The following is a 25,174-nucleotide window of genomic DNA, read 5'->3' as shown; positions in this document are numbered from 1 at the left end:
ACATTTTTTTTATTTTTTATTTTTTATAAATGGAAATGTATGGTTGAAACATGCAAACGTTCAAACGCACACACACTAATAAGCATTGGAGGCTTTTAACCAGGGCCGGACTGGGGAAATCATTCAGGCCAGGAAATATAGTGCAAAATATAGCCCCAGTCAGGCCACTTTTTAAGCAGGGGGTCTGGGGGTCCCCCACCAGGACATTTCTGTTACAAAGACTTAATTTCATGCATTCTGGTGCAGGATTTTTATTTTATTTGTACCCTTTAAATGCCAGTGTTTGTGATGGCATCACAAATTATTGTAAAAACAGGCTAGCATATGTATGATTAGCAACAACACTGATTTTGATGGATTTCAGTTTTTTTGTAATGTCAGATTGAAAAAAATACAATCTTTTATTCAACTTCAGCCTGATCATACACACCATATTCATTTGATAATTTCTAACCTTTAAATGCCAGTGTGTGTGATGGCATATATTTGCAATATATCAAATGCAAAGTCGATTTTTCTGGGGGGATTATTACAGGCTAGCATGTGTCAATGATTAGCAACAACAGTTTTTTGTAAGGGCCCGCCTCCACCAATCACATGCGGCTCCCTTTGTGTGTGTGTGAGAGCAAGAGAGAGAGAGAGAGAGAGAGATAGTTCTCCAACTGTGTGAGTTGCAGTGATCTCCTGGTTGTTCCCCACCTAGTTATCTAACTATTGCACTGCTGCAACTAGAAACACTGGCCTGGCCTGCTTCTAAGTTCAGTGGCCTGATTGCATAAAATTTTTATTTTTTTAAATTTTTTTTTGGATTTCTTCTTTTTAAATCATCTGGCGACCCCCCTGCGGCGGCTCGCGACCCCCAGACCCCCACTTTGGGAACCCCTGTTCTAGTACAGAGCAACTGTAGGGTGTAGGTTGATTGTTGATTATCAGTCAGCTGCTGGAGCCAGTGGGAGGTCAGGAGGAGACGAGGAGCATCACCACACACTGACGGACCAGGGCTTTAGCAACATCTCTATTCCACAGTGCAAGTGTGACCGATCCTATGTTACTCCTCTGCGTTGTGTATTAAATGTCGATGGCCCGAGGAGAGTCGAACCCGGGTCTCCCACGCCGTGGGCGACAACATGGACCGCTGCACTAAAAGGTGAATTCACTCCTGGGTACCGTATCTATGTGTCTTATTAACCCTGTTATGGGGAAGTGAGTTTAACTCGCAGCCCGCTTACTGCCACAGTCACTTCACAACACGTTCATCGCGACGGTGGATATTACTCACGGACATCCGTTACACTGAGACAAAAGTGTGCAGAATGCAGGTGGGATGAAACAGGACCACATCAGGGAACGTTTTCAGACCCCTGCTGTCTTTATGCTCAAAGAAGAACAGCATATGGACAGTTTTACTACATTGTTTGTTTGTTGCTCAAAGGCCTCATCTGTTTGCGTGTTCATGTATTAACCAGGGACAAACACACGCACACACACACACAACACACACACACACACACACACACACACACACACACACACACGCACACACGCACACACACACACTCACACACACACACACACACACACGCACACACACACACTCACACACACACACACACACACACACACACACACACACACACACACACACACACACACACACACACACACACACACACACACACACACACACACACACTCACACACACACACACACACACACACATGTGCACACACACGCACACACAGAGAGAGAGAGAGAGAGAGAGAGAGAGAGAGAGAGAGAGAGAGAGAGAGAGAGAGAGAGAGAGAGAGAGAGAGAGAGAGAGAACACTCGATTTTCCCACCAGTAGAGGGCGCCCTTCTCCTTATTTTTTTTTTTACCCCCTCATTCTCGTGGTAATAATTCCCCCACCACCACAGACAGACACACCCTTTGCATGTAATATCCTTCCTCGTAATGACGGTGAAGTAATAGACTCATGAATTATTAATTGAAAGTAATTAAACGCCATCTGAAGGGCTGGCACATGCAGCCGTTTTAAATAATTGCCACCACGGCAAATGAACGCTCTTACAATCGGGGGGAGGGGGGGGGGGGGCTTAACCTGTCTCTCTCCTAGAATGAGAGTGGGTTAAGTGCTGCACACACGTACGGTTGTTTAAAATGCAGTTATTAACGCGTCATAAAACTCACATGGTTGAAGTATATTATGATTTATAGGCACACGACGACTAAATTGGTGCGTGATAATAACCCTAATTCATTCGTCATTAATTTCTAAGCATGACATTTCCACTCATTGATGTGGATGAATATAAATGACTTTGGTCTACAATAGAATAAAAGAAAGAAAACAAGAACATTTTAAGAAAATAGTGAAACTAATGAATACACGAAGATATCGATAGGCCATCACATTCAATGCGCTAAAAAGAATTCTGCATTCTGTAGGATTGCAACACTATAACATTCATTGCACACACATCCACACACTCACTTTAGTCGGTATGTCTTTTTTTTTTAATTATTATTATTATTATTATTATTATTATTATTATTATTATTATTATTATTATTATTATTATTATTATTATTATTATTATTATTATTATTATTAAACATTTTTCTTGTTTAATCTGTGGATTGTTTGTTTCTTTGTATATGGTATAAATGATTATTTTGTGTAAATTAGGTTGTATACGCCGACCATCAAGTAATACTTGTTTATAGTTTAGGAATAGGGGGCAGGAGGTAACTATAAGAATTATTCTTCTTCCTGCTCCTTTTGCCCATGGTATGGTATTTATGATTTTGTATGAAAACTCTATGATGATGAATTGAAAATGGTGGACCCTGATGTAAACAAGACGAAAGTCTTTCTCTGGTCTGCATCCCCTTAACAATTGTGTGTATTGAGCCGTACTGTATTGTACCCATTTCAATCAATCAATCAATCAATCAATCAATCAATCAATCAATGATTGTATTGCTTCCATGTGGCAAATAAAACTCTGAATCTGAATCTGAAATGTGAATGAACCCGACGGGCGCTAGGACGCGCCGCAGACAGCCTGGTCGGGTGGTGGGTTGTCTGGTTGGACAGGCGGCTGGTGGTCATTCGCGTCTTGTCACCCAGTCTGCACGGAGCTCCCTGTGAGGGAAGGAACCCAACTCCACGTCTCCTACATTTTACGCTTCACCCAGGAGGGTGGATTACTGGCAAACAAGCATTGTTTCCTCTCGGTTTTACGCAAAGCTCCAAAGCACTGAGAATTATACCTGCTTTTGTTTTGGGAGATTGATTTGGCCACGACACGGGACACCTCTCCAGAGAGGAGGAGGAGTGAGTTTGTTCAGCTTGTCTGGAGCGATTCGTCATAGAATCAAAAGTTCTGTAGCAGCAGCGTAATCGCGTTTGAAACCAGAGGACCGGAGCGACTCATGATATGCGCGTCGGTGACTTTACGCAGCGCACCCTGCTTTTCCGCTTCAGTGACACACGACACCAAGTGAACTGCCCGGTGTCTCCCCCCCGTACACCGACCTGTATGATCCTCCTCAGGTGCACTATGTTCTTGTAAATCATTTTTTGGTTGTCGCTTCGTTTGTTGGAATGGATACAGTGAGGCAAACGGAGATGCCACTGGCTCCCTCCTCCTCCTGCGCCTACTCCTACTCCTCCTCTTCCAAGGATTACGCACAGCTGCGGGATATGAGAAGGGAGAGAGCCGCGGTGGAAGCGGAGATGGATCGTGTGCGCTGCGCCCGGGAGAGAGTTGCGATGGAAGCGGAGATGGATCGTGTGCGCTGCGCTCGGGAGAGAGTCCCGGTGGAAGGGGAGATGGATCGTGTGCGCAGCCGGGAGAGAGTCCCGGTGGAAGGGGAGATGGATCATGTGCGCTGCGCCCGGGAGAGAGTCGCGATGGAAGGGGAGATGGATCGTGTGCGCAGCCGGGAGAGAGTCCCGGTGGAAGGGGAGGTGGATCGTGTGCGCTGCGCCCGGGAGAGAGTCGCGATGGAAGGGGAGGTGGATCGTGTGCGCAGCCGGGAGAGGGTCGCGGTGGAAGGGGAGGTGGATCGTGTGCGCACCCGGGAGAGGCTGGAGGCGACCCTGGCGGGCCTCGGGGAGCTGGAGTACCTGAGGCAGAGGCAGGGGTCACTGGTCAGGGGCGCCCTGAGCGGCCGGGAGGAGGTGCACGGCGCCGTGGAGACTAAGGAGTGTCCTTTCGCCAACGCTATTACGCACGAGGGGAATTACTTGAGTTCGGAGGAAAAACTCCTGGAGGAGAATATTCTATTGCTGAGGAAACAACTGGTAAGGATTTTCATTTATTTTACATCAAGTTCAAGTTTTGTTTTACTTGTGTTGTTGTCACATAATAACAAGGTACATTACAGTGAACTGCTTGGTTCTGTTCTGTATATGAGCCCCCCCCCCCTGAGATTGTGCTTCATATACAGTAAAAAGGATAAAGGCCAAACACTATACAAGAAAATATACAATCTATAAAGTACAAAGTGAAGTACAAAATGCAAAACAATAAAGTACAAAAATGCCAGCTTTTTAAAATGCAATAATGAGCTTTATCTGTAAGAAAATGACGCCTAAAGTATGATGGCACACTGGGCAGAGGGATGCTGGCCACAGAATGACAGATATCCTGTATCATGTGTTTTTTTACATGTTACGTGGAAACACACGATAATGTTAACCCCTTTCACTGCCGCACTACCAAAACGGTTAACCCTTTTCACTGTGACAATACACAGAAGGTTAACCCTTTCACTGACACACCCACACGACTGCCTGTTAATAATAACCCTTTCACTGCCACACGAGTCGACAGAAGGTTAACCCTTCTTTACTATCACACAACAACCGACGGCCGCCGGTGATAGAAGGGTTAACCTTCTGTCGTGTGGCAGTGAAAGGGTTTAACGTCGCCCGTTCCGACGGACTATAGGGTGCTCTCTCCTCAGACTGAGCTACTTGGAGGAATCGGAGACAAACGAGTCTATAGATCAGAGTCAAGCCTCCGTGATGATGATGATGATGATGATTAAATAAAGTTTGCCACGTTGCGCGTGCACACATACACCGTCAATGCGCGTGCACATACATGCGCGTGCACATGCCAACGTCAATGCCAATAGAAAAGGGTGACATATTATTGAGTAAAGGCACATTCCCACGAGTTTTATAGATATGGGTGTATACGCATTACGCATGCAAAATATAGGCGCATGAATGATGATGATCACGACTTGACCGTTTCATATGGTATTAATATGCAGTAGTAGTGTAGGCCAGTTGTCTTCATTATAATTGGATCAATTATTATACAATTGCCTTTCATTGTCTTAACCTTTTGCAACTAGAATTTCAATAATTAGTCTTTTTTATTGCAGCAATTGCCGTTGGTCTCGACGCTATAGAGTTGAATGGTGCGCCGCCGACAGACCTTCATGCATTTCCCAGGGGAATTATAGCTGGAAATAGCAGGAGGACGGCCATATATAAGAAAGGGATGAGTGTTATTTAAATCTGACTTCCTGAGGGTTGGAGGGGATTCTTGGTTCCTATAATGCCGTCTGCGAGGGGGTCGGCCGGAGCTCCTACAGTGAGCCTGGCCGGTGTTATACAACAGTGGGGGGGGGGCTGACCGAAATTAACTTTTACAAGCTGATCTTCGACCCCCCGCAGAGGAGACCGTGACGCCGTTAGTGGTTCCAGATTTAAGCTATTTAATAATAACCCTTTCACTGCCACACGACAGAAGGTTAACCCTTTACTATCACTGTGATGAATTGAAAATGGGAGACCCTGATGTAAACAAGATGAAAGTCTTTCTCTGGTCTGCATCCCCTTAACAATTGTGTGTATTGAGCCGTACTGTATTGTACCCATTCTGCAATCTGTTAATACAATTTTCAATCAATCAATCAATCAATCAATCAATCAATCTTGTGATAGTAAAGGGTTAACCTTCTGTCATGTGTGGCAGTGAAAGGGTTAACCTTCTGTGAATTGTCGCGGTGAAAAAGAAAGGGTTAACCGTTTGGTCGTGCCGTGTGCGGCAGTGAAAGGGTTATTTATTAAACCGGGCGAGTTTCAAAACAAAACACACACCCGCTTCCAATAGACCTGTCTCAAACCCTGCCCTCTTTTCTTGATCCTCCAATCACAACTGTCGCTTACCTCGGACAAACCAAGTTTGTCCGAGGTAAGCGACAGTTGTGATTGGAGGATCAAGAAAAGGGGCAGGGTTTGAGACAGGTCTATTCCGACCCCTCTCTCTGTAGCTGATGATCGAATGTGGCTCGGATCAGCTGCGTTGTTGGAACGATTGGAAGGGAAAGCTGCGATTGTTTTATTATACGCCTGGAATCGAGGAGGTCATGATGATTGAATACGAGCGTTTTCCAATGTCGTTTTTATACCGCTCTCTCTCTCTCTGCCCGTTTTCTACATTTTGGATTTGTCCTTGATTGATTGATTGAACACTTTATTAACAGATTGCAGAATGGGTACAGTACAGTACGGCTCAATACACACAATTGTTAAGGGGATGCAGACCAGAGAGAGACTTTCGTCTTGTTTACATCAGGGTCCCCCATTTTCAATTCATCATTCATCCGTGGACTACATTTTTAGGCTACCCTATAAAAGCAACGTCTTGCCGTTACTCTATAACGTACCCAAATGGGTAACACACACACACACACACACTCGCACACATCAGTCTCGTGTTGTTGATTCAGACGGCCACACAGCGACACCCTCACAAGGGTGGTTCAGCCCTTTCCTTCCCAAATGGCAGTTTGTGTGAAAAGCGACCTCAAAGTGCTCAGAACCTCAGAACACATTAATCAACGATAGCAGTCCGCTGTCGTGAGGTTTGGCTCTTTTATAGCCAGGCTGCCAGGAGCCATACATTATAGGCCTACTGGCTAAACCCACAGTAATGGGACTTAGTATTGATGACATTCACTTTTGTGACGCTCATAAAGGCTGCTGTAGTATTAGGTTGGACTTGTCACAATGTTTTCTTCTACCAAGGGACTCATTGTGTCTGTGTAATGGATCCCGAATGTTCCAAGATTCTTGAATACAAAGCAATATACATCTGACACTTTTTTGACACAGGGCTGTATCAACTGTCTAAAAGTACTTATAAAGATGCGTCGGCGACTTTTAGTGGGGTATATCATCATATTTGAAGTCAAAAGATTGTTCTTTTACCGTTACAAATAAATAGTGCAAAAAAAAAAGAAAAAAGGGTATTATGGTATTTCCATAATTTTCGGGTACAATATGATGGAAATACAGTGATATTACCATACGTATCATGGCATTAATTGGATTATACCATTATGGGTGATGACGTCGTTTACCATGGTGAAGTATTTACACAACGGCTGGTCACCGTGGTAAAACTGAAGTTACCATCATACTACCACCATGATACCCTTTCACAGGGGAAGTTCTGTGTCTGTGCGGACTGTCTGTGCGGGCCGCCAGTGTCACTGAGTTCCCCGTGTGCTCTATCTGACTGTGTAGTGGAGAGAGAGAGAGAGAGAGAGATAGACAGAAAGAGAGAGAGGGAGACAAACCCAAAGCCATTTTGTCAGTCCACCACAACCAGCACAGGTCACCTCCTTGTAACCAACTCAAAGTGTGAAGAAAAGAACAAAGTGGCTTGACGTTTTCACTCAGAACTGACGAGACCTTTCTAGATACTGGGTTGACACACGCCAGCGTGCCCCGGTTGCCTAGTAGGGAATATAAGTCGAACGGATGCAGCAGAACTCTGTACTATTACTTTTAACTCTTGTCTCGAAACGGTCTCACCTACTACACCTCTGTCGATGCGCGACTAGTTTATTTCGTCTGGAACCTGCCCGTCCGTCAGTGTGTGGCCCCTTTTGTCCTCTGTCCTTTTATGAGACAAGTTTGCCTAATTGTTGTCTTAACCTATAGTAACCTATGGCTCTGGGCTGGCTGTCATATCCAGGGGAGAGAGCGGAGTATCAGTACCAGCTGCTCAACTTTAGCCTCCTTTTATTGCCTGGAAGGTCTACTAAATCCTCCTTTTAGCCTTCCTCATGTTTTTATTTAGAGATAATACCTTTGGGCCCAGAGCCGTACAACTAGTTTGTTACCGGCCCCGAGGACCCGCTGTCTTTTCGGAGCCAAAATCAAGCAGTCTTTGCAGCTAAATTCCATACATTTCCTTAATGGTAAACACGCAGGCAGCTCTGTTACATGGCCCGGACAGAGAGACTGGAATTACCATCCCTTCCTCAACCTCCTCCGACCAACGGCGACTGTCATGGATCATAAATTACACACTTTAATACACATTCGGCCAGTTTTCCAGATGAAAAACCGCTAGATATGAGCCTCTCTCTTCTATCGTGGCCGACAGGAATCCAGGGGGCCGCGTCACTAACCCCTCCTTAGCCCCCCCCGAACCCCACTTTCCCAGCCTGACCAGCGACACATGGTGGGGGTCATAAATTATAAACACTTACTGCACATTCAGCACAGCGATACGCGACACCGCTAAGTTGTCCCCGCTGGAAGTTGTCTTATCTGTTTCCTTGAGGGGTATAACGGTCTCTTTCTATAGCCAGACAGGAATCCGTGCAGCATTACTAAAACCCCGACCCCCCCCCCCATCCCCACGCCCCGACCGACAACAAATGGCAGTGGTCGTAAATTTTAAAAACCGCTCGCTGCATATTGGACACCGATGGAAGTTGTCTTATCTTATTTCCTTAATGGTAACCGTCCTTTCTATAGCCAGACAGGAATCTGTGCCGCATTGCAATCCCCTCCCCAACCCCCACCCCTAACCGACAACAAATGGCATGCCTGCCTGTCTGCCTCCATGCATCCACTCCCTGACCAGCTCCCTGAGCAGCTACTCCCAGTGCGCAGGAGATTCCTGGGAGGCCTGAAACACCATAGATCATCTTTCGCTCGTCGACAGAGCTACCGAAGGAGAGGACGTGGCGGGGGGAAGATTTAAGGGGTAAAAACCCAGAGAACAAAGATAAAGGATATATCACAGTTTTTTCCCTTTTAACATACTGCAGTATCCGAGCGAGGAACGGCATTTCAGCGCTTGGCCCACGTCAGTGTTTTCCCGGAGATAAATGACCACTTGAAGGCTATAAGCGCTGAAACACGCTTTGTTTCTTGACTGCTGCCGTGCTTTAAAAAGCGCTGAAGTATATATTTGCGGGTGCTGACAACCCAGTCATCCTGTGTGAGATGTTCTCCCTGAGTCTGCGGTCAAAGCTCTTTTGGAAAGTAGTTTGGCGTTCCAGGGTGTTACTCTTTGGTCGTTTCCTGACCTAGGAAACCTCATCCTGTTAGGATCCATACTTTCAAAAAGTGGAAGTATAGGCAAAGGTAGCTCAAAGGGAACCATCCACAGTGTAATAGGGATTTGACGTCACAACGACGCAGTAGGTGGAATATTTGGGCATAAGCAGAGTAAAGTAACTTAAACTCCCTGCTCTGATGAGAGATATCATCTTATCCTTTATCCTATTACAAGGAGCGAGCTTGTAAATTGGCTGATCATCCAACATGGTGTGTGATGCACGGTTCTCGCGGGTTTGAGACCAAACGGTGCGGACTGGGTGGGTGGCACGCTGGGATGAATAGCACACTTGTAACATGAGCCAAGATGAATAGTGTAGTCAGTAGTAGTCAGGGCTCCCCCACCCCCCCTCCAAGCTCCATTAGTCGCTCGGTGTGGTCTTAACTTAGCCGAGACGTTGTTAGTCGATTAGTGCATCTTTAATGCCCCCCCCCCCCCCCCCCCTCCTGCAGAATGACGAGCACATACCAGCTATTATCTGACGAGCACGGGATCTAAAGAGGTGCTTCTGCGTGATTTCACGTGGAAAACTCAAATTCTACAGGATTGTTGATTTTAAATCAACTAATTGATTTAGTCGACGGATGTCCTGTGACGGACGGTAGAGGCCTTTTGCACGCAATGTTTGTGTGGTTATCTTTCTTCCAACATGGCCGCCGTAACCTTTTTGGAAACCACTTTTTGAACGAAAATTTCTTAATTTCTGTGCCGTGGTATAGAGCAGGTAAAACAGTGGGGAAAAAGCACTTATCATTGTTCCACTGTGACCCGTTTACAAGATCCGGTAATAAGACACAGCATTGTAAAGGTTTTGTTGAGATGTTTCGCACACATCAAACCAGCTGTTTCTTCCAACATGGAGGACAAACGGACGTTAATCTAAACCAGTCCACGCGAGGAGGCCTCTTCATCGGTCACATTTTCACGTGTGCATCGATCGCCACACATCCGCCAGCCGGTCTGTTCTCACTGATCTGACCGCATTCCGAGCGAGTTCCTGAATTCGCCTCGCTTGGCGACGCCGGGACGCACCGCTGCCTCGTGATCTGCAGGGTTCTGTTGTGGTCGTGTGACCGGCTTCACATAACCTGCGTGTTTGAGGTCGAATGGTTTTTTTTTTTTATCCCAAGGGACGTGGGTCTAATTTGGTTGCAGGGGAGTGGAACGGTGGAATGGGGCACTAATGGGCTCAAATAAGCAACAGCATGTCTCCTCAACCCGCTCGGCCCTTTTGGCTTCATTCACACCGCTGGCTTAAAAATATCAAAAAGAACTGAGCTTGAAATCAACGCTATAGCCCGCCCGGTCAATCTGTCATTTCTATCGGTCCAGTCTATAGCAGTCCGCCCGGCCCAACCTACGTTCAGGGATTCTATTCTGAAGAGCTATAGCCGGGGGAAATTCATTTAACTTATTTTTTTTTAAATTGTGAATTGTTAAATCGACTTGAAATTGTGACTTTTTAAAGCCACCGTGGCCAGTCGAGAAAGTGTTGAGCAAGATCCACTCTTTTCACGACTCTAAAGGGAGAGAGAGACAGAGAGAGAGAAACAGAGAGAGAGAGAAACAGAGAGAGAGAGACACAGAGAGAGAGAGAGCCAGAGAGAGAGAGAGAGAGCAAGAGTGATCCGAGTCTGCGGGTGTGTCCTGTCTGCGTGAAAAGGATCATATTCGAGTCACACGTAGTGGGAAAAGCGCCCCCGACTCCTGTTGGCAGTGTAAACAAAGCCCAGAGAGAGAGCTATAAAAAACCTCTCCCGGCCGGCGGCTCGTAAATGCGCGGCAGTGTGTGTGGAATCAGAGCCGGGAGACGGCTCTGTCGGAGGGGGCAGGAATAGCGCGGGCCAGACGGCGAGGTATTTGGCGTGAACACAATGCCGAGCGCTCCCCTGCAGGCGGTTCTTTAAACCCTTTCACTGCCGCAGCAGAACCAAATGTTTTAACCCTCTCACTGCCACGCGACAACGGGTTAACCCTTTCACTACCACACTACAGACGGTTAACCCTTTACTTGTAGTGTGATAGTAAAGGGTTAACCTTCTGTAGTGTGGTAGAGAAAGGGTTAACGAGGCAAAGTGTTACAGTGTTCAGCCAGGAAGATCGTTGTAATGAATCATTTAATCGTCTCTCTCCTCGTACCGTTGCCAGGGTTTTTCTGTGGCGCCGTGATCGTGTCTCGTCACGCGGAACGTAATCATCGACCGGTCGCTGCCTTTAACACCTTCACTGCCACACTATAGACGGTTAACCCTTTCGCTACCGCACTACAAAGGGTTAACCCTTTCGCTACAGCACTACAAAGGGTTAACCCTTTCGCTACCACACTACAGAAGGTTAACCCTTTCACCACCACATTACAGACGGTTAACCCTTTCGCTACAGCACTACAAAGGGTTAACCCTTTCGCTACCACACTACAGAAGGTTAACCCTTTCACCACCACATTACAGACGGTTAACCCTTTCACTACCACATTACATAAGGTTAACCCTTTCACTACAGAAGGTTAACCTTTCCCTACCGCACTACAAAGGGTTAACCCTTTCGCTACCACACTACAGAAGGTTAACCCTTTCACCACCACATTACAGAAGGTTAACCCTTTCACTACCACACTACAGAAGGTTAACCCTTTCACCACCACATTACAGAAGGTTAACCCTTTCACTACCACACTACAGAAGGTTAACCTTTCACTAACACACTACAAAGTGTTAACCCTTTCAGGTGTATGATCTCATACACACACGCGTGTGCGGGAGAATGTTTTGAGAGCCAGACATTTTAATGAGCATGTCGCTGATCGAGGCCTGTCGTGGAATGTTTAGAGTGGCCATTTGTCCTCCGTGTTGGAAGAGATGGTGGTTGTTGCTGCGTGCAAAACAGCCGAGGGCTAGCGACTCTAGGCATTCATGGTCGTTACACTACCCCCTGTCCTTTGGGAAGCGCGTCCCCACGCTCCCTCGCGCCTCTGAGTGACACACGCTTCAGCCTATCGGCTCCCTCGCGCCTCTGAGTGACACACGCTTCAGCCTATCGGCTCCCTCGCGCCTCTGAGTGACACACGCTTCAGCCTATCAGCTCCCTCACGCCTCTGAGTGACACACGCTTCAGCCTATCAGCTCCCTCGCGCCTCTGAGCGCACGCACTTCCTATGGCGTCACGGTCCACCATCGCACTTCTGACACCAATGTAGCGAATTCAGGGGGGAACCGGTAACGTGAAGGAAAGGCAACTGCTGCGCCGCTACAGGAAGTAACCACACTCTTGCTTCTTGTCTTCCACAGAACTGCCTGCGGAGACGAGACGCCGGTCTCATCACCCAGTTACAAGAGCTGGACCGGCAGATCAGTGACCTGCGATTGGACACTGAGGTGTCACATGACCACGTGGAGACCGACAGTCGACCAAGCTCAGGTATTTCCATCGATCACACTTTATTCCTCTCTAGGTTGTATTCCTTTATTATTACTTTATTACTTTATTCCTGTAGGACCTTTAACCGTTAGGTCGGCGCCTAGTTATGGACGACCACATGACGAGAGCAGCAATTTGTTTTCACAAGTCTTACGTAAAGTAGTCGGAGCAACATGGATCAAACCTTTAGACTATTATTTATTTTTCAATATAAATCCATGGTGGTGGGGGGGGGGGGGCGGTTATAATCTAGGATTACGCAACCGGCGCTACTTTTGGGGCTGAAAACGTTGATTTGGAACTTCTGCGCTCGCGAAGGAATGCATGTCGTGTCGCGTGTAAACGTAATAAACGGTTCCATCTGAAGCGTGAGCGGTGCGGAGAGAAAGGGCCATACGTGTAAACAAACAAACAACACACTTTGTTGGCCCTTTACATCTCCGCTCCCTGTGGATCCTGCCCCCCCCCCCCCCCCCCCCCCCCCCGTAGCGCCGGATTCTCTTTCATCTCTTACCAAATGTTAGTATCCTCACTGATCCTAGATCTGTGCGGTTATCCCCCCCCCCCCCCCCACCCACTCGGCACCATGAAGAGGTTACGCTCGGTGTCAAGTGCCAAAAAAAAAAAAGCCAAGCGCCGCTGCCAAGGCACTAATTACCACCGCCGCAATTATTGTAGCCCCAGAAGAAGAAAAAAAACGCAGCTTCCTGCCAAGACCTCACGCTGTGAACTCGTCCGGCCTGACACGCTCAGCCTCGCGGGCTCATTGTGTGTCGGAGGAGCACTAAATATATACGGTCAAACAAACCCGCACCTCGGGGCCAGCGGGGGGCTGCGGTGGGTGCGGCGGCGGCACTAGTGCCAGTCCTCTCTCTCTGGTGGCTCGTGGAGAGTCGTATATATACACTCTGACATTCCTGACGGAGGAGGTCATTTTGGGCTGAAAAAAGTGCCGCTAATTCACTGCAGTCTTTAACCGCTAAACATCCCTGCGTTGTGTTCTTCTTGCCCTATATAAGTGGCACACCGGGGTGTTCATACCCCATATAACACCACGCCGCCATCCTGGGAGTTATTCTTTCCTCTTCTGAACCTTTTCTCATTCACACTGGTCTAGTTTCTTTCTTTTTTCTTTGTATAAATCCGGGGCCAAGATTGTGTTTCTCTTTCCCCCCGGTCGTGTATGGTATTATCATTCCAGTCTGGTTTCAAAGCTGATTTCCTTTTAAAGGCCCAAACAGAGATCCAAAATGTAAACAAAAGGGGGTTGCCCCCCCCCACACCCCCCCCCCCCCCCCCCCCCAACGATAATGAATGGGAACGGCAGACGTGCTTTCATTCTCTTATTTGATTAACTTGAGCTCTTGATACAAAGACTTAACACTAAACACAAGGTAAACACTCATATTTAATTGTATTTGCTGTATTCTGTGTGACTGTATAAAAGCTTTGTTTACGTTGCTAATGTCTTGTCAACACTGGAGAGAAAACCGAGAAAAATAAAGTTGAGCGCGTTCCGAGAAGCTTCTTTTCCAAAACGAACAAGTCGAACTCTTCAAGAACACGATGGGGAAATGTAACCCACATTTATTATGGTAAAAGAAAACCCGGAGTGGGGCTTTAACCCCAGTCTGGTTCAAAGCTGATTTCCTTGTCAGCCAGGAAATTATATAGAGAACAGGGGGGGAAGAAACGCTACTCTCTCTAAAAAACACAAAACAGAAACACTAAACATATCAGCATTCATTTTCTTTTGATAGTTTAGGATGTGTCGAGCAATAAATTGTTGGGATGACAGCATGCAACACCCCCCCCCTCCCCCAGGTGAAAAGTTTATGTTCTAAAATGTCACTCGTTCTCTCTCTCTCTCTCTCTCTTGCTCTCTCGCTCTCTCGCTCTCTCGCTCTCTCGCTCTCTCTCTCTCTCTCTCTCTCTCTCTCTCTCTCTCTCTCCCCCTCTCTCTCTAGGCTTTTACGAGCTGAGTGACGGTGCGTCAGGCTCCCTCTCCAACTCCTCCAACTCGGTGTTCAGCGAGTGCTTGTCCAGCTGTCGCTCCAGCACCTGTTTCTGCAGCCCCCTGGACACCTCCCTCTGCTCCTCCTCCTCCGACGGACGTCTGCGCTCCACAGGTGAGGGAGAGAGAGAGAGAGAGATCTCGCTGTGTGAATAATAATAACTTGGACATAGGACTACAAAGAGACACCAAGGAGCATTTCAAACTAAAATATGTCATTTCCATATTGGTTGTGATACCGTGAAACCAATGAGACTATTGCCGTAACAATCGGTAGCCTAATGACCACATTTCCCACAATGCCACCTGTCCCCACCCCCCCCCCCCACCCCTCAGCATGGGGTTTGTTTTGATGACGAGAGGAGAGGGTGAACAGCCCCTGTTAGGCGTGAATGTGGGGTTATTCTCGTTGCTCTTTGTAAAGTTTGTTGCCTTCAGCAGAATGGCTTTGCATTCTCGTCCGTCTCGTTCCTGCAGTGATCCTGCCGAGGTGTGTGGACGTTTGAATTTACAATGATATGTTGATGTCAAAATCCTCCTGGCACCTGCCTTTTTAAGTACAATTTGATAGAATAACATTTTCACTATTGATAACATTTTTAACATGTGTTTTATGTGTCATAATGCTGAAAATCTCCTGATACTGGTACCCTGTTAGCCTGGTATCATACTGATACTGGTACCCTGTTAGCCTGGTATCATACTGATACTGGTACCCTGTTAGCCTGGTATCATACTGATACTGGTACCCTGTTAGCCTGGTATCATACTGATACTGGTACCCTGTTAGCCTGGTATCATACTGATACTGGTACCCTGTTAGCCTGGTATCGGCTTGATACTGTTAGCCTGGTATCATACTGATACTGGTACCCTGTTAGCCTGGTATCATACTGATACTGGTACCCTGTTAGCCTGGTATCGGCTTGATACTGTTAGCCTGGTATCATACTGATACTGGTACCCTGTTAGCCTGGTATCGGCTTGATACTGGTACCCTGTTAGCCTAGGTATCGGCTTGATACTGTTAGCCTGGTATCATAGTGATACTGGTACCCTGTTAGCCTGGTATCATAGTGATACTGTTACCCTGTTAGCCTGGTATCATACTGATACTGGTACCCTGTTAGCCTGGTATCATACTGATACTGTTAGCCTGTTAGCCTGGTATCATACTGATACTGTTAGCCTGGTATCATACTGATACTGTTAGCCTGTTAGCCTGGTATCATACTGATACTGTTAGCCTGGTATCATACTGATACTGTTAGCCTGGTATCATACTGATACTGGTACCCTGTTAGCCTGGTATCGGCTTGATACTGTTAGCCTGTTAGCCTGGTATCGGCTTGATACTGTTAGCCTGCTATTGGCCTGATACTGATACCGGTGTCTGTATCCATGCGTGCCTTTCACCAGCCCTCTCCTCTTAGCTTTCCATTCATCGCTCGTCTTCAACTCCCCCCCAAACACTCAGCGCTTATAGCCTCTCGCCCTTGACCCCAGCAGTAGGCCCCATGGCCTTTGCCCTTTACCCTCTCTTCACCATGACCTAGGCCCCGTTCCACTCCCCTCTTCTCCCCCGAAACCCCAGGGCCCTCAGCACTAAATAACTGTCATCTTTGTTCCTTTTCTTCTCATCCCTCTGCTCTCAAACAGCAAATGTCTGTCTTTTTCCCACTGAATGAGGACTATTTACCTCCTCACTATACCTACTATACCTCCTCACTATACCTACTATACCTCATCGCTATACCTACTATACCTCCTCACTATACCGCCTCACTATACCTACTATACCTCCTCACTATACCTCATCACTATACCTACTATACCTCCTCACTATACCTACTATACCTCATCACTATACCTACTATACCTCCTCACTATACCGCCTCACTATACCTACTATACCTCCTCACTATACCTCATCACTATACCTACTATACCTCCTCACTATACCTACTATACCTCATCACTATACCTACTATACCTCCTCACTATACCTACTATACCTCCTCACTATACCTACTATACCTCCTCACTATACCTCATCACTATACCTACTACCTAGTACCTACTATACCTAATCATCCTAAACAGGCTTTTCCATCTTTTATGTCTAATTTGACCCTCCCTCTCTCTCTCTCTCTCTCTCCACTGAGTCCACTCTATTCTCTCTCTCATTCTCTCCACTCTATTCTCTCTCTCCTCCTCTATCTCTCTCTTTCTCCACTCTTTCTCTTTCTCCACTCTCTTATCTTCTCATAATCCTCCCTCTCTCTCTCTCGACCCCCCCCCCCCTCCTCCCCTGTTTGTTTCCCCTCACCCTCCACCTCTCCTCTTGGCGTGGTCAACATACCAGCACCTCTGCTCTGTTTGAAGTCACATGTGGTGTCTGTCTACAGACGCTCTCTTGATCCTTTTGTCTCGTTTGCTGTGTAAACACACACACACACACGTGCACACACACACACGTGCACACACACACACACACACACACACACACACACACACACACACACACACACACACACACACACACACACACACACACACACACACACACACACACTCACACACACACACACATCTTTCTTCCTTTCTCTTGAAGACCCCTGTGTTGTCACCCACCCTTCATAAATAATGTTGTCATTAATAAAAAACAAAACAAAAAAAACTACAGTTCCCTTCCTTCTCTCCGCCGGTGGTTATTTACGGCTTGTTTTGACAACATCTTGATTGGCTTTTATTGGCGTGGCGCTGAATGGGATAGGAAGCCCTAAACACCAGGCATCTGGAGGTCATTTCCCCGCTCCACCGAAGGCTCTAAAAGCCACACCTATGATAAGGCCCAAACAAAAGGTCTATTAGCACCCCTAAACCAACTGTGGCCACCCCTCGCCTTAGTTAGCATATTGAGAGGATGCACGCGTGCTGCGTCAACAACCCCGCCAGGTCAACAGTCTGCCGGCTCTCCTGCCACAGTTTCCATTTATTTTATCTGTTAGGTGATTACCGGCTTTCATTCACTCACACGTTTGCAGTCTTTCACACTCACTGTAGAATGGCTTTAGATTAGAAGGAAACAAAGGCTTGGATTCTCAATCAGTTGAATCAGAATCGGAAAGGTATTTATTGGTCTAAGTGAGTTTGCACATGCAAGGAATTTGTTTTGGTAGTTAGGTGCAACATTAACAGACCATTAAGGTAGAATAAAATGTAATAGAATATATAAACTAAATTAAAATAAAAGTACAATAGAATATAGGACAGGGCTGTACAATTGTGCAGGAGTATATACACCAAATTAGAATAAAAATACAGTCAAATAGAATATATAACAGGGCTGTGCAATTGTGCAAAAAGCATGGTTTTGAGTATATATACAAATACAGTATATAGTCCAGGAAGGGTGTGTTAATGTAATACTATAACGTTGTAGGACTTGAGTGAGTTATTCATCAACTTTAGACAATGGAGGTAAAGCCCCGTCCGATGTGTAAATACACCTTATCATTGACATTTCACTCACTCACTCACTCACTCACTCACTCACTCACTCACTCACTCACTCACTCACTCACTCACTCACTCACTCACTCACTCACTCACTCACTCACTCAGATATTTTAAAGTCTGACCACTATTCACCATGTGGTCACTAATTAAAATGTCTTGTCTTGTCTCAGTCTTATAACATCACTTTAACCCTTTCACTACCACACTACAGAAGGTTAACCTTTCACTACCAGGTTAACCGTCTGTAGTGTGGCAGTGAAAGGGTTTTACCGTCTGTAGTGTGGTAGTGAAAGGGTTAACCGTCTGTAGTGTGGTAGTGAAAGGGTTAACCTTCTGTAGTGTGGTAGTGAAAGGGTTAACCATCTGTAGTGTGGTAGTGAAAGGGTTTTACCGTCTGTAGTGTGGTAGTGAAAGGGTTAACCTTCTGTAGTGTGGTAGTGAAAGGGTTAACCGTCTGTAGTGTGGTGGTGAAAGGGTTAATGAAAAGCTGAACACATGTCTGGTCACTGTCCTGCTCCTGACCTGCTGTGTCCTCTCTCTCTCTCTCTCTCTCTCTCTCTCTCTCTCTCTCAGATGAGGTGGGCAGCTGTGTGGAGTGCGAGCCCCTGGTGGGGGGTCTCTTTGATGACCAGGCGTCTTCCGGAACGGTCCGCCGCTCCCTCTCGGCCCCCTACCCCCCCCAGCCCCTGGACGCCGCCTCCCCCTCCACCTCGGACGCCCCCCCGTCCAAGTACCACTGTGACCTGGTGGCGAGGAACGGGAGCGACGTCTACCGCTACCCGAGCCCGCTGCACGCCGTGGCCGTCCAGAGCCCCATCTTCTTCCAGGCTCTGGGGGGCGGAGGATCTGGGAAGGACGAGGGACTTCTGAAAAGTGGGGAATGTTTTATCGAAGGACAGAAATTGGACGCTACCTTCCCTCCTCCTCCTCCCCCTCACCCCCCCTCAGCGCCTCCTGTTTCCGCTCCTCTGGTTCCTCAGAGCACCTCCTGGCCGGCTTCCTCCTCCTCCTCCTCCTCCACCTCCAACTTCATCCCTTCTCATAAACGTCTGGAGAGTTACATCTACGGTCTCCTCCAGAGACGGGCCCAGCCCGTCAGGACCAACAAGCCCAGGACCAGCATCAACACTGACCCCTCCAAGAGCATCCTGAGGCAGGCCAGTATGTGCGTGAGGCAGGGTCCGGGACTCGGACACGGGACCGTGAGGGGGTCTGAACTGAAAACCAACTGGCAGAGCTGTGTGCCGTCAGGAGGGGTCGGCAGCTTTGAGTCCAGCGGCACCTCGTCTCCTCAGAGGCAGTGGTCGATGGAGAGCAAAGGAGAGGAGCAGGAAAACGGGGGCATGAGTCATTTACAAGGCCAGGCACAAAATGGCTTCTCTATCAACAGCGGTGACATGGCACACAATGGCTACTCTATCAATAACACTGACTCGGAGCAAAATCTGAACGGCGGCTACTGTGTGAGTAACGGTGGCGTACAGAATGGATACTCGATGAACAATGACATTCATATGAACAGCAACAGCCTTCTGAAAAAGAAAGGCAAAGGACTTCTTCCCCCCTCGACGCCGTACACGACAGCTCTTCTTAAGGATTACCAAGACCTAGGCAGCCCGAATGCCAACTCTTCTCCCAAAGAAACCAAGCAAACATCGTATCCCGTTACCGCTGCCATAGACCAAGAACTTCCTTTCAAATCTCCTCCGATGATGAAAAGTCTATCGTCCACGCCCAAGCAGAGCCCTAAGCCCCTCCCCCACGTTCACAGTGGGAAAGGTGATATGTCGGTGCCCGAGCTCATCAGTCTGGGCTCCTCCTCCCAGAGCCAGGACGAGGGCGCGGGCAGCGGAGGGGGAGGAGGTCGCACGGTCAGCGGCCAGTACGCCCAGCGGCAGGTCGTCAAGCTCCGCAAGAGCGGCGGCAAGAGCGCCAAGACCGTCAAGGTGAAGGGCGCCGCGTCTGTTAAAGAGAGCCGCGCCCTCGCGCACGTCGAACCCGCGTCGGACACGCTGCTCGCGAGAGGAGGGGACAGACAGCAGCAACAGAACCACCGGTCTGCTTCCAGGAAGCCCCGCTTGCCCGAGGAGGCGGGCACCGCTCACCATAAAGTCTCCAAGAGAGGTGGCGTCGCGTCCGGGGTGTCCGCGTCCAAAATCAAACGCATCCCCGTGTCCATCCCGGAAGGCCGCGTCCTGGACAAACAGGCCACGCCCACCACGACCGGCGTCTCCGCCGGCAGGTCCGGAGTCTCCCGGCAACACCACGGCCACCACGGAAGCGGCCACCACCACGGCCACCACCACCACGGACGCGACCCGGTCGTGGTGGTCGCCAAGCCCAAGTACAAGCGCAACGACTACCGCCGCCTGCGGGCGATCACGGAGGTGCCGTACGACGAGGCGTTCAGACGCGCCCAGCGCAGGCAGAGGAAGGAGCTCCTCAAGCAGGCGGCCGCCAGCATCTACCTGCCCGCCGGCGGACAGTACGCCAGCCCCTACGCCTACGTGGCGGCCAGCGACTCGGAGTACTCCGCGGAGTGCGCCTCCCTCTTCCACTCCACCATCGTGGACACGAGCGAGGACGACAAGTCCAACTACACCACCAACTGCTTCGGAGACGCCAGCGAGTCCAGCGCCAGCGAGGTGGGCGAGAGCACGACCACCACCGACTCCGAGGAGAGCGGGGGAGGCGGGGCCGGGGGAGGGGCGGGGGGCGCCGGGGGGAGGAGTCGGACCCAGGGGCAGCAGATGACGCCCGCTCAGGCGAAGGCCTTTGTCAAGATCAAGGCGTCTCACAACCTGAAGAAGAGGATTTTGAGGTTCAGGTCTGGGTCGCTCAAACTCATGACCACTGTGTGAACAGTCGCCGTTGGCTTTAATTCCCTCTTCACTCTCAAAAACTCATGACCACTGTGTGAACTTCAGCAGGGGTTTAATTCCCTTTCTCTTCAATCGGTTCAGAAAGTAGATTCACATTCATTCATCTAGATCTTCAACGTGTAAATATTGAATAACATTTAGCATGAAAAGGTTTTTCCGTAGCCAACCCGTTAAAATGATTGACAATAGAGGCCTTTCATGTAATGTTTTATAATTCCAATTTGTCCTCCATTTTGGTGCAAAACAACGGGCACCATTACAGGGTCTTGTAAACGGGTCACAGTGGAACAGTAACGTCATGCTTGTCCCAGTGTTTTACCTACTCTACCACTGCACATAAATTAGGCATTTTCTTTCAAAAGTGGTTACCAATGTTTACAGGCAGCCATGTTGGAAGAAACACAGACATTCCATGCAAGGCCTCTTATCACAAGTAAATTAATTGTCAGTTTTTTTTTTTTATTGATTGAATTGGAAGTGTATTGAATCCGACCCCTTGTGTGAACAGTGGGTGAGGAGCGAGCAGAGATTATTAATATATAGAGTTCTTAACCCTTATGTGTCCTCCAGGCTGGGTTCCAGTTAGATCTGTTCCAAAACAACATACAGTATGGGGGGGCAGAGGAACATGTTAACTACTCTTCCAAGATGTTGTATGAGCTATCTTAAGAGTAATTAAAAGCATTTAAATTAATATCTGACCCAGGTCCGATCCTCCAACTCTTAACTGTAACAGATCCAGTTGAAACAGGGTTTTCCTGTTTTCACTGGTAGTCATTACAAAATGGACATACTTGGTTAATAATCAAAAAAAATCTGAAATGGCAGATGGGATACTTGTCTTGAGTTTCCCCAAAAAGAAGTTCAACCAGAGATGGAAATATCAGTTTTTTCCGCTCAGGCCAAGACGCTTGGTTATCGTTCAAAACTTGGGTCAGTGGGATATCGTCCTAGTTCACCGGAATTTGACCCAAGTTTGTGACCGAAATCCTCAAAATGTAATCCCGCTTTATACTGGAACAAGGGGACCTTATTTCGAACGCAGCCTGAGGGGCGAAAGGGTTGGGTTTTTGGAAGTCAGGCCAATCAAATTGGCAGCTCTCATATTTCTGCACAACAAGTGCCTAGGCTGAAGATTGTTGGTGCTCGGTAGAAACTTAAAAGGTGGTAATCAGTATTGTTATTGGGAATTGATCAAGGTCTCTGGTAAACGTGGTACTTATAAATGCTACTTCAGAGCCTGATCGCGGTCTCTGGTAAAATCGGTACTCGTCGTAAGCGGTACTCCAGAGCCTGGTGAAGGTCTCTGGTGAAAGTGGTACTTCAGAGCGTTCTATAGAGAAGACTCCTAAACTAGGGATGTGAGGATGTGCGTACGGTACGATGAGATACGGTATGATGAGATACGGTAAGATGTATCCGGTATGATCCGCCTGCGGTCTCCTTCTCTCCCTGCACTTTGAGACAAACTGACAATGGACAGGACACTTGGCTCCTGCGTAGCCCTGTTATTTTGTTGTTTGTATGTAGCCTTGTTTTTGTATTTATTATCATATGAACTTTGCCCTTTTGCTGTAGCGCACCCTACATGGCACAGTGAAAATCTGTAAATGCTTTTTTTTTTTTTTTTTATGTTCCCAATTAAAGTTGTTTTTGATTAAAGATATTTAAAAACCTAATATATTTTGGTTGGTACTTATCAGATACCACATATGGTCCATTTTATGGTTTGACGTTTGACTGACGACTTCCGAACTGCTGTTGCCATGGCGTCCAACATCTATCGTAAAGTAGGACTAGGGTTTGAGAAGTGAACATGGCTGAAACCGCAGTTCATGTACTAAAAGCATTATGTTTTCATAGATTGGTATGTTAAAGCCCCAGTCAGGGATTTCATCTCTACATTAATTCTGAATCTTGAATGGTTTGCCTTCATAGATGGGGGAAATTAGCTATTTGAACATTGATCATTGACGACAGATATTTCAAACATAAACCTTTTTTCAGCTTTAAAAGCTGTGAACTGAAGCTGAGACGTCTCATACCGTCAAGACATGGTACCAAGAGCTCTATCAACCAGTCTGAGAATGGAAGAAATGTTATCCAACCAACACTTTTGCTTTTCTGATGGCGGTTCTGCCCTTGGATTATGAATATTGGAACTTTTATAGTGGCAAAAAAATGTTAAAAAAAAAGCTTAAAGTTAACCGTCTCTAACTCTGACCTATGGGCACCTGCTTTTGCCCGTCATCCAATGGTACCAACTCTATTCATGTAAATGATCATATATCCAGCTGTAAATGCCCATTATTGTTGTGTATATATAATGCCTATGTATGTCAATACTGGTGCTCGACCTTTTTATGCTTTATTAAATGTTTGCTTTAAAATCAGCACTTGTGTCTGGTGTCCTCGATCACAGATCTATGAGAGGCCTGTTTGTGCTTTTAACCAGTTGAGCAGAAGCCTGTCTTTATTCCATTTTTGTTTCATCTCCGTAGATCGCTGGGGGAAAGTTTTCGTTAAAAACGGGTGTCGAGAGTTGTACATATATATGTTTTATCAAATATTTTTTATTTCACATTATAACATATAACAACATATAACAAGACATACCATAACACAATAAATAATGTAAGGAATAAATAAAAGATATATAGTAATTAACAGATCATCAACAGACAATAACAATCGAGAGTACATATATGATAGATAGAATAAATATACTATACTATACAATAAGACTTGCAAAAAGAAACGAAAAAGAAAGACAAATATCAATTAATTAAAAACAACTACAGACTGGTGGACTGGGTTGGTCATTCAGGATTTAAACTGACCAATGGATACCAATGTATTGAGTTTGCAAGTTCTACTAAAGTGAAATATCCCTACATCTCTGTTAGGGCCTCTAATCTAGTGTGTTTGCAGGTTCAGCTAGTTTCAGTTTCAAAGTGGTAGAATTGTAGTTAGCACTGCGTTGGCCGTCCTCATCAGGAATACAATACTGTACGTAAATATATTACTTATGGCTATAACACAATGTACATTATGTACCCCTTTTCCTGTGCTCGATTAGTACTTTATTTACAGATTTGAAGCCAGGTTGGACTGGGCACGGATATCTTCAAGCTAGTCTAGTGAGCTGGCGGCCATGTTTTCAATGAGGAACGCTAACAGTGCTAACATGCTCTTTTTACTATTATGTACCTTACTACTATGCATATACTTACACTACTACCTATCATGCTAAAATACTATGCACTCAGAGTGTAACACTCGAGCTCAATACTATTTGATGAACAATACAACTGACCCATAGCTGCCAGAGTTGTACCCTTCCTGCTGATTTGTTCACAATTTTTAAGTCGCTTTGGATAAAAGCGTCAGCTAAATGACTAAATGTAAAACTTAAATGTCTCCACAATATGACATGTGGCATCCTCTCAAGACATTTCAATACCTTTTTGACCCTTTGGGGGACTCATTGTCTAAAATAAATGGTACCATACAATTTAATTTTCTTTTACCTGAGACTCATTGGCCTCGGTTCATTTCATGTGAAGAACACGTGAAGAGGTGATTTAGTTTTCTTTTTGAAAATGTAAAAAGTCTACATTCTATATCATAGTACCCCCCCCCCCCCCATGCTGCCATGACACCTGGATGTCCCCAAGGGCATTAATAAAGGAACACTTGACTTGACAAAAAAAAGAAAGAAACATGCTTCCTGCCATTCTCCTGAGAACCAGAGAGGATAGCTGCAGGCGTTACCTGCACCAGCCAAATGGCCACGATTTCCAAAAAAACAGTAATAATAATAATAAAGCTGTGTGGGAAAGTGGAACGTGACACCACTCCAACACACTCGCGTGTCAGCCTGTTGTCTGTGTGAACATCTCTATGTTTAACCCTTTCACTGCCACGCTACAGAAGGTTAACCTTT

The 25,174-nt window shown here is 46.8% G+C and overlaps 1 protein-coding gene across 1 annotated transcript; it reads left to right on the top strand.

The window, feature by feature from the left end:
- Positions 1 to 3,161: 3,161 nt before the first annotated feature.
- dact1 (dishevelled-binding antagonist of beta-catenin 1) lies at positions 3,162 to 23,622 on the top strand. Its single transcript, XM_084307754.1, has 4 exons — positions 3,162 to 4,313; positions 12,681 to 12,810; positions 14,778 to 14,939; positions 18,920 to 23,622. Exons 1-4 carry the CDS (start codon positions 3,612 to 3,614, stop codon positions 21,205 to 21,207), a joined length of 3,282 nt encoding a protein of 1,093 aa, XP_084163880.1. The 5' UTR covers positions 3,162 to 3,611; the 3' UTR covers positions 21,208 to 23,622.
- Positions 23,623 to 25,174: the final 1,552 nt, after the last annotated feature.

The sequence above is a fragment of the Notolepis coatsorum genome, assembly GCF_963971535.1.
Source record: "Notolepis coatsorum genome assembly, chromosome: 2".
Taxonomy (NCBI): Eukaryota; Metazoa; Chordata; class Actinopteri; order Aulopiformes; family Paralepididae; genus Notolepis; species Notolepis coatsorum.
The sequence above is the reverse complement of the archived record's forward strand: the minus strand, read 5'-3'. Positions and strand labels throughout refer to the sequence as shown.